Source organism: Equus asinus, chromosome 13 (genome assembly GCF_041296235.1).
Source record: "Equus asinus isolate D_3611 breed Donkey chromosome 13, EquAss-T2T_v2, whole genome shotgun sequence".
In the NCBI taxonomy this organism is placed as follows: Eukaryota; Metazoa; Chordata; class Mammalia; order Perissodactyla; family Equidae; genus Equus; species Equus asinus.
Window position 1 is genome coordinate 49,003,569 of NC_091802.1, and position 12,282 is coordinate 49,015,850.

The 12,282-nt window shown below is 39.3% G+C and overlaps 1 protein-coding gene across 1 annotated transcript; it reads left to right on the forward strand.

The window, feature by feature from the left end:
• Positions 1–343: 343 nt before the first annotated feature.
• Positions 344–12,048, forward strand: APOH (apolipoprotein H). Its single transcript, XM_014847640.3, has 8 exons — positions 344–456; positions 856–1,032; positions 2,709–2,805; positions 3,898–3,974; positions 5,788–5,976; positions 8,403–8,582; positions 10,288–10,485; positions 11,878–12,048. Exons 1-8 carry the CDS (start codon positions 393–395, stop codon positions 11,931–11,933), a joined length of 1,038 nt encoding a protein of 345 aa, XP_014703126.2. The 5' UTR covers positions 344–392; the 3' UTR covers positions 11,934–12,048.
• Positions 12,049–12,282: the final 234 nt, after the last annotated feature.

Here is a 12,282-nt window from a genome sequence, read left to right on the forward strand (position 1 = left end):
GTGGGTGAAGCAAGCACTTTAGTCTTTTGGTGCTCCATCCACTATGTACACAAAGCAGGGGATGGAGAATGAGAGGTCCATACTAGAGACCCAGCAGTCTGGGAATCAGCAGGATTCTATCAGAGGCAAGAACGAACTGTTTTATGCCATTAACATAAGAGTCATGAAGACAGGAAATATCTACCAAAGATTTCACAACAGACCCACAGAAGTGAAAAGTAAATGATTAAAGGACGTAGGTCTCAGAATTCCTTTTAGATCATGATGCTCTATCTTCTATTTACAGAGATAAGAGTAACAGAAAATGGTTAATATTTAAACACTTTTATATTTGCATCTCTCTTTTTAGTAGAAGAAGGCCATTTTGGTAGTGTCAGTGTGAATCATCCACAATGATTTCTCCAGTGCTCATCTTGTTCTCGAGTTTTCTCTGCCATGTTACTATTGCAATTAACAGTAAGTACTCTTTGCTTTTGCAAAAATAATTAATATATCCAACCCCCTAGTATCTGCCAGGGATCAATAATGATAAGTTCTCTTTAGGGTGGATGCTGGAGAGGCTGGATTAATACTTATTCTTTGATACAGCCATGCTTAAGGTTCCTCTATAAGATATTTAGCCAATTTAAGCCTCAGTGTACTGACCTGTAAAATGGGGATAACAATAGCTCCTTCAAACAACCTTCAAAGGATTGTTGAGGAGATTAGATGAGACGTTGTATACATCAAGTATTTGCTACGGAACTCGGCATACTTCTTATTGGCAGCGTTAAATATTTTTCATTTGTGTGTGCTAGCTGAACTTAAAAATGCAAATAGAGATTTCTTAACCAACTGCTTTGTGCTCTATTTCAGCCTGTCCCAAGCCAGATGATTTACCGTTTGCCACAGTTGTTCCATTAAAAACATCCTATGTCCCAGGGGAGGAAATAGTGTACTCCTGCCAGCCGGGCTATGTGTCCCGGGGAGTCATGAGACGGTTTACCTGCCCTCTCACAGGACGTTGGCCCATCAACACTCTGAAATGTCTACGTAAGTCAGTGCCTGCTCACACATTCTCTCCCCTCACGTGGATTCTGGACATTTCAGGGGATAGCCTACCTCGTCATGCTCAGGGTGCAGAGGGCCAGCAGGGCTGCGGAGTGGAGGGCTGGGAAGAAACAAGAGGCTCTGGGGGCTTCTCCAAGGGAGAAGAGACTGAGGGCAGTAAGTGCTCTTTAGAGCACAGGAGACGAGCATAGCCTGGACTAGGGGAGGTGTAAAAAAGACCTGGTATGATAAAAGGAGAAGGAAATATTGTAGAAGTGAAAAGAGACGTGGAGATACTCTGGCACCTAAAAGATGCCAAAGAGACACTTGAAAAAATAAAACTCGAGGAATCATCATATCTTTGGACTTTGCCTCAGAATGAAAGCAGATTTAATAGTTACTGAAATGAATATAAATTTCTTCTATGTTATGTATATATTATAAATTATAATAGAATATAAATATATTGTGTATTATATTAGATTAATAATATAACATAAATTATATATATATTGCTTTGTTTTATGGTAGATGGTTGCTTTTATTTATCCCTCAGAACATGGTTCTTTGATATCATGCTGGCATAATTCTTTTTTTTTTTAAGGAAGATTAGCCCTGAGCTAACATCTGCTGCCAATCTTCCTCTTTTTGCTGAGGAAGACTGGCCCTGAGCTAATATCCATGCCCATCTGCCTCTACTTTATATATGAGACGCCTACCAGAGCATGGCTTGCCAAGCAGTGCCATGTCTGAACCTGGGATCCGAACCGGCAAACCCGGGGCCGCTGAAGCAGAACATGCGCATTTAACCACTGCGCCACTGGGCCGGCCCCTGGCATAATTCTTTTATGGTCAAATATTGAGCAATCCACCAGAGAGAATTTCTGGAAATTTTATGTAGAAGTTAAGCAGTAAAAATAACTATATGGACCTATCTGAGCTCTTGTTATTTTGGTCATATAGACATGGCCATTTGTGAAAATTATACATGTTCATACAAGTGATTTTAACATGCTTTTGATTAAAAAAGACAAAACTTTTAACGAAAAATCATTATGACATCATTACGGAAAATTTTCATCAAAATCAGCCATAATTTTGGAACACTATTTCATTCTGCACATTATTTTCCATGTATGTATTTTTGCATCATTGCAGAGAGTAGAGACCATTTTGTATTTTTCTATCTTCCTTAGCATATCAGAAACATTGACTATGTCTCTATAGTCTTCATAATCCATATTTTGTTGGCTGCATAATAGTTCAACTGTTGCTTTACCATCATTAATTAAAGCAATACCCTAATAGCAAACATTTAGACTGTCCAGTTTTTGTTATTAGAGGTAACAATGTAATGAACACATTAGCGCGTATATCGTTTGACTTCTTTTCTTTTCTTTTTCTTTTTTTTTTAAAGATTGGCACCTAAGCTAACAGCTGTTGCCAATCTTTTTTTTCTGCTTTATTTCCCAAACCGCCCCCCCACCCCAGCCCACCCTCCCCCCCCCCCCCACCCTGGGACATAGTTGTATACCTTAGTTGCAGGTCCTTCTAGTTGTGGGATGTATTTTCTTAGAATAATTAGAATTAATGGATCAAAGGATAGAAATGAGTTTGTGTTTTTATTTTAACAGGAAGTTCTGTAAATAGAAATTTACCTTTTTATCTTTAAATCACAGCCAGAGTATGTCCTTTTGCTGGAATCTTAGAAAATGGAGCTGTACGCTACACAACTTTTGAATATCCCAACACGATCAGCTTTGCTTGTAACACTGGGTAAGGACTTCTGGGTGACAGAGTAGCTGACAGATGCAGCACTTTCTGTGCCCTTAAGCTAAACATCAAGACTGGTCCATGTTTGATTTCTAGCTTAGGCTGGGCTTGCAGAATACAAATACACACGAGGAAGGGGTGGAGAATATAACTAGTGAAATATATCTAATTTTTCTGCTTCTGATCAGTTACTTCTCTGAGGAGGTCCATTGAAATGATTGAAATTGGGTGATAATGCCTTATCATCTCTGGGCCAAATATTGGCATGAGGCTTAAATTATTTTAGGAATTGGTCTTGGGCTTTAGTTGTGAGGCTAATTTGATTGACTGGCTTGGAAGTCTCTAGAAGAGAATTCTATGAAGGTTGGGAGTGTGATGATGTAGAGCAGAGTTCTCTGAATCCTCACCTGATGCAGTACAACGCCCCCAGGAAGAAAGCTCTTACAGTTGGTCATATAGCTCATCTGCCTTATGAGCAGAGACACCACTGGTGATATTGTCAATAGCAAGTTGGCTGCACATTAGGGCAAAATTTTACTGAAGATCCTTTTTTGGAATTGGAGATTAGGAACTACTCTGCATGAAAGAGAAATGCAATCCTTTCATCTGAAAAACCAATTTACTGGTGGGTCAGATGACAACAACCTTGAAAACATTGGCTTCGAGGACAGAATGTTACAGTTTTAGTGGAAATAGACTGCATTGTTTTTACACATTTGTGTCAGTCGGCTGTCAGAAAATGAATAGTAGAGATTACTCAATTTAATTCATTTTTGTGATTCTGAAAAATCGATGATTCTTCGCTTTATGTAAGAAGAAGTTAACTTGGCCAGCTGGTTGGAGATGAGAGATTTGGGGGTTTGGCTTCCATACCCACAACTATGGAACCCTCCTATTCTTCAGTGACACACCTGCAGCATTAGGCTAAGAGACTCGGTGAGCCTTAGACGAGAGTTAAGCTCCTCAGGAAAACAGAGTTATAAGATGGGAAAAAAGTCAATAGTGTTAACTGAAGCAATGCTCAATGGAGAAGACATTTGAGATGCCGTCGATGGATTATTTTACTGCTTGATGGATTAAATTTTCCTTTTGCAGATTTTATCTGAATGGAACTAATTCTGCTAAATGCAGTGAGGAAGGAAAATGGAGTCCAGACCTTCCTGTCTGTAGTCGTGAGTCTGTGGGTCCCAGTTATGGGGAAGGTGAACAGTTGGTTTGCCTGGGACTTTCCTGGTTTTAGCGCTGTAAGTTCTGTGCTCTGGAAACCCCTCAGTCCAGCTCAATGAGAAGGTTGGTCACTCTTATGGGCAATGTTCCTCCTGTGATCATCTTTCAGTGGAGGATGAAACAACCACTTTGGAACAACAGAAGGAAAGCATTCTACCATGAACACATTTGTATGCTCCCCCTGGTGGAGCCAGTGATTTGTGGGTTTGTTAATTCCATCACTCCCACAATGTTTTGGCAGGGGCTTGGATGTGTGTGTCATTGGTCTATCAGAGACTGCCATCATTTGACTAGAAGAACTTCTGGAAACAGTGGCATCAAATACCTTCCTCCCACTCTGGATCCTCATTCATTCACTCACTCACTCATGTATTAGATAAACATGTATTGAGGACCTAATACATGCCATGCCTTGTTCTCAGCACTGAGGCTGAAGGAGACTTAGCTCTGCCCTCAGGAAGTGAGGCTAGTGAAGAGAAAGACAAGTAAACTTAGAGCCCATTCAAGGGCCTTGCATCTTAGGAGCTGATTAAGGTTCCTCCAAGAGGCACTGATGGTTTATTCACGTGATGCTCAGGTGAGCAGTCAGGGTCAGCTTTGGGCTTTGCTTGTTTAGGGAGGGACGTTCTTATGTTCCCTAACTTGTGATGTATGTAAGTCCAATCTTTGACCCGGAGGCCAGGGCATTACAATGTTATTTATGGTTCTTTAACATTTCAGTGGGGTCTGTTCTAGCAGAAGCAAGTGGAAAAGTAAAGCAATTTCAAATGAACGATTTAAGAAAAATTGAATTTCCAAAAAGAAGTTTTGTAAGGATAAATCAAGTAGAGTCCTTTACTCAGCAGTAGGAATCACCATGGTTCCTATAAATAGTTTCCTGTTGAAGCAGATTTATATCCTTTTCATAAAGTTACTTTTCCTTTTTTAGTTACAAGTAGAAAGGCTACTTTGGCTTCAATCTATTCTAAATGAGTGTTTCTCGTACTTTAATGTATGAGAGTCACCTATGCATCTGGTTAAAATGCAGATTCTGATTTGTGGGTCTGGGGTGGGGGGCGTGTCTGAGCTTCTGCATTTCTGACAGGCTCCCAGGCAATGCCCGTGCTGCTAGTCCGTGGATTACACTTTGAGTAACAAGGATCTAGACAATTCAAGTTAAATCACATTTTGGTCTGCTCTGTCTTCCATTATGTTAGTATCACTTTCCCTGGACTTGTTGAAACCCGGGATTAGTCAGGGCAGGATGACAATCCACTACATGTCTCCATGAGAAGCTACTTGGGTAAGCTCCACACACACATGGTGCAAAGTCAGGAGGTATTCAATACGAACCAACAAGCCTGAACTAGCAGTGCAACTTAGATGTCGCAAACGACTTTCACCAAGTTGCTATCATCAGCGGTTATTGCAGGATAGTCTCTCAGCAATGTCCTCCTCCAATTCTGACTTCCAGAATCATCTTTCAAGGTAGCATTTGGGTCAAAGACTTATGGAAACCTAAGCATTGTGTTATTGTAACAGGCAAATTCATTGTGGCAAGACTTCCATTTACTTCATTTTTTTAGTGTTTTGACTGGTTCAGACATCTGATTTTCAGATCATATTTTATTTATCTTCTACAATTGACTGTTTTTACTCTGGCATTTGATCAAATTTTGCATTTTTTCAAGTTAATCTTTGGACTTTTTTCTTTCTGGAGAGAGTATATTTAAAAGACTCAACTTTTTTCACAAAAATGATAGTTCTTTCTTTTCCCAGCTATAAAATGCCCTCCACCACCCATACCTAAGTTTGCAAAACTAAGCGTTTATAAGCCGTTGGCTGGAAACCACTCCCTCTATGGAAGCAAGGCAGTCTTTGAATGTTTGCCATCCTATGCGATGTTTGGAAATGATACAGTTACCTGCACAGCACATGGAAATTGGACTGAATTACCAGAATGCAGGGGTAAGTGCAATTGTAAGACAAAGTAATCATGGTAGTACAGACCCCTTTTTGGAAAGTATGGAAAATTCCACTATCATGGAGTGTTTCAAATGAACATATTCAAATGTTTATTGGCATCTACCATGTGCCAGGCAGTTAACTGGGCAATCAAGATCCCAGATGAACGAGACCTGGTTTCTGACCTCAGGAGAATAATATATAATGCAATAAACTGCCTGGAGCTGCCTGGGGAAGCTTGCCAGAGTAGGGGCTTGGAGGAGAAGTGGAGAACGAGGAGAAGGCACGCACACAGGGCACAGGATGAGGAAAGTCAGGGAGGCATGAAAGAACAGGGTGTGTGGATGGACAGCTGAATGTTGTGGTGAGACTGAGGAAGAGAAGCCTGGATTGAAACTGGGGAGTCCTAGGAGACAAAGGTGAAAAACTGGGTTGTAGTCAGTTTGTTATAAGCTTTTATAGTCTTAACCCAAATTTAAGGATCATGAGAATATTTGTTTTTTTTAAAAAAAATTATGGGGAAAACTCTTCCTCCTTTAATTTGACCTATCATTACTGTCTTTGAATTTGTCAACTGCAGAACAAGTAGATAAGTTTTAAAATTTATTGTGTACACGAGGAGCATCCTAGGGACTGTTAATTTCTCCTGTAGTAGATATTACGGACGTCTATTGAATGATTTGAAACCCAAGTACTTTTTAGCATTGGAAACCACTACTACTAATAATACCTAGCACCTTTTGGGGGACTTAACTCTGGGCTGGGCACTGGTCTCCTGCTATATTTATGTCACTTCATTTAACTCTCCCAAGTCCCAAGCAGTAAGGTGTTTTTTCTTTTTTTCAACCCTTCACCTAGATGTGCCAACCGTCAACATGCTGTGGCATTCTCTCTCTCCATAGACAGATACTTCTTTTTCCTGAAACATCTGAAAATGAGTTGTACACATCATGACACCTACCCATAAATACTTCAGTATGAATGTCCTAAGAATCTCCTGTATTGCCACTGTACCCAAGACATTTAACATGTTTTGAATTATTAGCACCCATTTAAATAATTATAACAATATAAACAACTAAAATTTACTTCATATGCAAACGTTTCCAATTGACACAGAAGTATCTTTTACAAATGTGTTTTGTTTTATGCGTGATCTAATCAAGAATCACACATTCTGTTTAGTTGTCATGTCTCTTTAGTCTCCTTTAATTAAGAATGATCTGTCTTTTTAGTTGTCTTTCACTGACATTTTTGAAGAGTACAGGTTATTTGCCTTGTAGAATGTTCCATAGTCTGAATTTGGTTGATTATTTACTTGTGATTAGACTCAAGTTAAATAATTTTGTTAAGAATGCATTCCATCACATCAGGAGGCACATAGTGTCAGTCCATCATTGGTTGTGTTTAGTTTGACCCCCTTGGTGAGGTGGAGTGTACCAGATCTTCTCTTGGTAAAGGCATCTCTTTCTCTTTGGAATTAGGAAGGAACCTGTGGGTGATACTTTGAGATCATGTGAATATCTACTCTCTAGCAGTCATTTTAGTATCCATTGATGATCCTTGACTCAGTCAATTATCATACTAGTGGTTGCAAAATAGTGACTTTCTAATTCTATCTTTCTTCTATATTTATTAGCTCGCGTTCTTCTATAGAGAAGGGCTTTTCTTCCATAGACTTTTTTTTGTATTATTATAGACTCATAGGTTATTTTTTATTCAATGTGTGGAAGAGCCAAAGTTGAGCCACACAATCCAGCTCTGGAGTTTGTACTCTTAAACCATCTCATTAAACTACCTCTGAAGAGCCTTTTGCTCCTGGCTCCAACCTTGCTTTCTTATACTGGGGTAAATAGGGATATGGGTTTGGGGCTCTCCTGTTGAGGATCTTAAGAAAGTCAGGAGGCAGCACCATTTTTATCCTTCATATTTCATGCTGGCTGCTGTATAGAAGCCTGAAGACAATCATAAGAATTGGGTTTTAAATGTAAAATCTAAATAATGGTATGCCAGTGTGCATGGAGGGAGTATTTTGTGTTTTAATTTCATGGTTTGTTGATTAAAAGAGACAGACTCTTTTTCTTCTTTCTTTCTCTTTTCTTCTTTCAAATCCACCATCTTAGACTGTGTGGAGATGAAATTTGCAATAAATAACACTTTATGATTATGTGAAAGCCCAAAGAACTTTGTAGTGTCATTAATTTATTTTCAAAGTGTTGTTGTTTCTTTTTTCTTTTTTAATATCCAGATTCCTGTGAGTATAAGATAAGGGGGACAGAATTAAGCACCAAGGTACCTAGAAATTACATTCCAGTCATAGGGACACCTAGTGATTCAATGGTGTAATGAAGACTAGAGTGTAACTATTCCGTAACTACTGGACAACACTACTATTTATACTAATATGTCTTATTGAATAAACTTTTTAGAAGTAAAATGTCCATTTCCATCAAGACCAGAGAACGGATTTGTGAACTATCCTGCAAAACAAGTACTTTATTACAAAGATAAAGCCACATTTGGTTGCCACGATACATATGTCTTGGATGGCCCAGAAGAAGTAGAATGTAACAAATTCGGAAACTGGTCTGCAGAGCCAAGTTGTAAAGGTATGAAATATGGGTGAGGTCTCGAAACATCTCTGAATTTATCCAGTGGATCACCTTTACTTGCAATTTTCTTGTTCCATTCATTTCCTGTTTGTTGCTGCGACTTGCCTCACAGCTATTGGCATGTGAAAGGCTTCAAGGACTCACATGGGCAAGGGAAAGCTTCATGCTCAGCAAGCTTGTTTGAGACTAAACCATATGAGATAAACAGATCCTCTGTAAGCATTGATAATATGGTGGAAGATGGTGTGGATTTTCTATAACTCTTTTTAAGTCTTTGCCTGTGTGCATCTTTTGCTGTTTTGTTCTAGTCAAGACTTTTCTTGTTCTTGCAAAAACCAGCCACACATTCAAGCTAGTTCAAGGGAAAGCAGGCTTATTATAAAAGGGCAACGGACAATCTTATGGACATGGAAGATGAAGAAATGAAACACAATTTGTCCTTCTGAGGATTGTAACTGAAAGTCAGGGACTATTGCTTCTCTTTCCATATCTTAGGGGCCTCCTGATCTCTCTCATCTCTGTGTTTCTCTGCTTACTTACCTTGAACTTGGCTTGACTCTACACGAGGACCTCTCAACTATAGGATTCATCACTAACTGGCATCTTGTCCTTGACACACTGGTTTCTGCTGAGTTAGGTGTCTATCTTTGACCTGGTCAGAGTCATGTTTATGCAAAGAACGACAGCCTAGCACTATATTTCTCAGGTTGCTGTGGGCTGGATGGTTCAAACAGAAAAGGAAATTAGGCACAGCAGGCAAAATGATGTATGACTAGAGTCTTGGGTTGGGGTCCCCTAGAAGCAAAGTCTAGGACAGGGCTTTTAAGTGCAATTGATTTATTCAGTGAGTATCTAAGAAGAAAGAGAGTGCAGCAGGCGGGGTGGAGTGGGGCACTGGTTCTCAACCTCACTGTGCGTCGGAGTCACCTGGGGGGCTTGTTTAAACACAACTTCTGATTCGGTAGATCTGGAATGGAATGGGACCTGAGAATTTGTATTTCTTCCAAGTTCCCAGGTGATACTGATGCTGCTGATCCAGAGACTATGTTTTGAACAAAGATGTGGTCTCAGCTAGAGCCTAGCTTCAGTTTCATCCCCCTGGGAGCTCTGGACCATGAATTCTATCCCAGAGTTGATCCTACCAAGAGACAAAGGGCCTGCTTTTTGTGTCCCTTTGTCAGTTAGTCATTGGCTATGGGCTGCTCTCTTCCCTGCCTGTAGGGTTGTGGGCTGATTTGTATAACTTCCTGGGAGAGGTGGCTCCCTTGTGACTGAAGGCAATTTTTCAGAGAAAAACAGCATTTGTAAGCTGTTAGCAGCCAACACTCACTGTGGCTGGTGGGTGGGTGCACTAACTCAATAAATGGGATTTGAGTGGGGCAGTGGTGGCTTACATGAAATGGCAGTATCTGATAGATATTTTTTTCCAGTGAAGTCTACAATCTGATGCTTCTGCTCTGACCTTCTTATGTGGCTACTGTAGGGGAAGAAGAGACCACCTTGAAAGCCATAACTAACGGTTCTATTGATAAAGAACTGCTATTAGCAATGATACTGATGTTACTTACTACGTTCATTCTTGGAATCTTCTTGTCTTGATCAATTTGTTTCAAGTGTATCCATCTACTGGTTCAAATGCTATATTCTCTTCTAGAAAGACTCATTGAACTTCTAAATCTTAACTCCAAATATTGCCTTTCAGCATCTTGTAAATTATCTGTTAGAAAAGCTACTGTGATATACCAAGGAGAGAGAGTAAAGGTCCAAGAAAAATTTAAGAATGGAATGCTGCATGGTGAACAAATTTCTTTCTTCTGCAAAAATAAGGAAAAGAAGTGTAGCTATACAGTAGATGCTCAATGCATAGATGGCACCATTGAAATCCCCACATGCTTCAAGGGTGAGTCTAACACTGGAACTTTTAGGTGGGACTTCCACTTGGCCTTCACCATCATCAGCACTTTTATTGCATAATTACTATAAGAAGCCATGTCAATTTGGCCATTGGATTTTTAAAAAGAGAGGAGGGGAGGAGGAAATAGCACGATGAAGCAGTAAGCTGTATTCAGTTTCTCCACTTGCATAAACATTCCCCTTTCCAATACTTTTCCTTAAAACTCAGAGTTGTGGTTTTATTCAATGAATGTTGAGGTGAATTATGCCATCTTGTATAATTCTGAATTAAGCTTGAATAATAATAATATTGAAAGGCATATTGAATAATAATAATATTTACCACCTCTTGGTCCCAAATGGTAAAGAACTCATCCCAAATTACAAAGTAACTCATGGCAATAGTAATTGGTTTGTAGATCTTCTTACATTTTTTCCTTCCTTCAGCAATCCTTGAGTTTGAAAAGTACCCATTAGAGCAAAGTATTCATTAGAGAAAAATATTTCAAGGAAGATGACATTATGTTTGCATGAGATAAGGAAGTGCATAATGGCCAGCATTTAGAGCTGGCAACCTTGTAAGGTTTCAGGTTTAGGATTTAATATCTTTGTTTTTGTGAAGGAAGAGCCGCCCAGAGGCTGAAGCTGTTCTTGGCTCTAGGTTTAGAAATGCTCTAAGAATGTTGCCAGCCCTATAGCAGCAGGGTGGTAAAGAGCAGAGTTGGGAGCAGATGTAGAGAAGAAGAGAGAGATCTGAGATGTGGCCAGCTAGAGAGAGAGAGAAAGAGAATGGTAACTAGTAAATAATACCCACCTCATAGACTTGATCATTAGAAATGTGGTACATGACAGGGAGTAAGTGCTCAACCAATGGCAGTTATTATCGTTGTAATCACAAATAGTTAGAAGTGCACTGAATCAATTGTTATTGTTCAAAGTACAGCAGCGCCCTGGCGAGATGCTAAATACCCAAACTGACAAACACAGTAAGCCTAGTACAAATCAGTAGAAAAAATACATATTAGAAGAGGATAATTTTAAAAAACAAAGAAAGCTTTGTCGCGGTGTTTCTTCAGGCTATTCTCTCTTGCAGTATTCACACAGACACAGCACTGTTAGTGCGTTGGAGAATAAATAAAGGACTGATACAGCTTTTTTTTCCTTTTAATCCTGACTATCAGCGTTACATAGAACCTTTTATTTTCTCTCTTGAAACTGAGTGCCGTATCATTTTCCTGATGTTTTCTTGTATCGTTTAAACCTCACACTAAATGGTTTCATCCATATAATTAAATTTGTTCTATATGTTTATAAAATGTATTTGATTTGGCTTAGCTATATAACAAATTTAAGAAATGATTGTTTCTCTTAGAATGTTTATCTTTTTCTCCCCAAACAGAACACAGTTCTCTTGCTTTCTGGAAAACTGATGCATGGGATGTAAAGCCGTGCTAAACCGGTTTCAGATTCAAAATTAGACACCATACTTGTATCTGTGTTTGCCCAAGGAACCCAATGGAAGTGGAAAAATAAAGTGACTGGATTTATTGCCTTGGCCATTGCAACATTACTCCTCATGGTGGCTTGCTTTTAGTTGTGTTATCTGGTTAAGAAACTTAAATATTGGGAACATTATCATTTCATGGCTGTGAAATGGGAAGTGTAAACAGTTATGTGGGTAACCCAGTTTCCCTCTCCCTAATTCTACTCTCAAATACTTTCACCTAAAACAACTGCAATGCAGTATTTTTCATGGAATGGTCCACAGACCCCTCACATCAGTATCACTTGGTGGTTATTACAA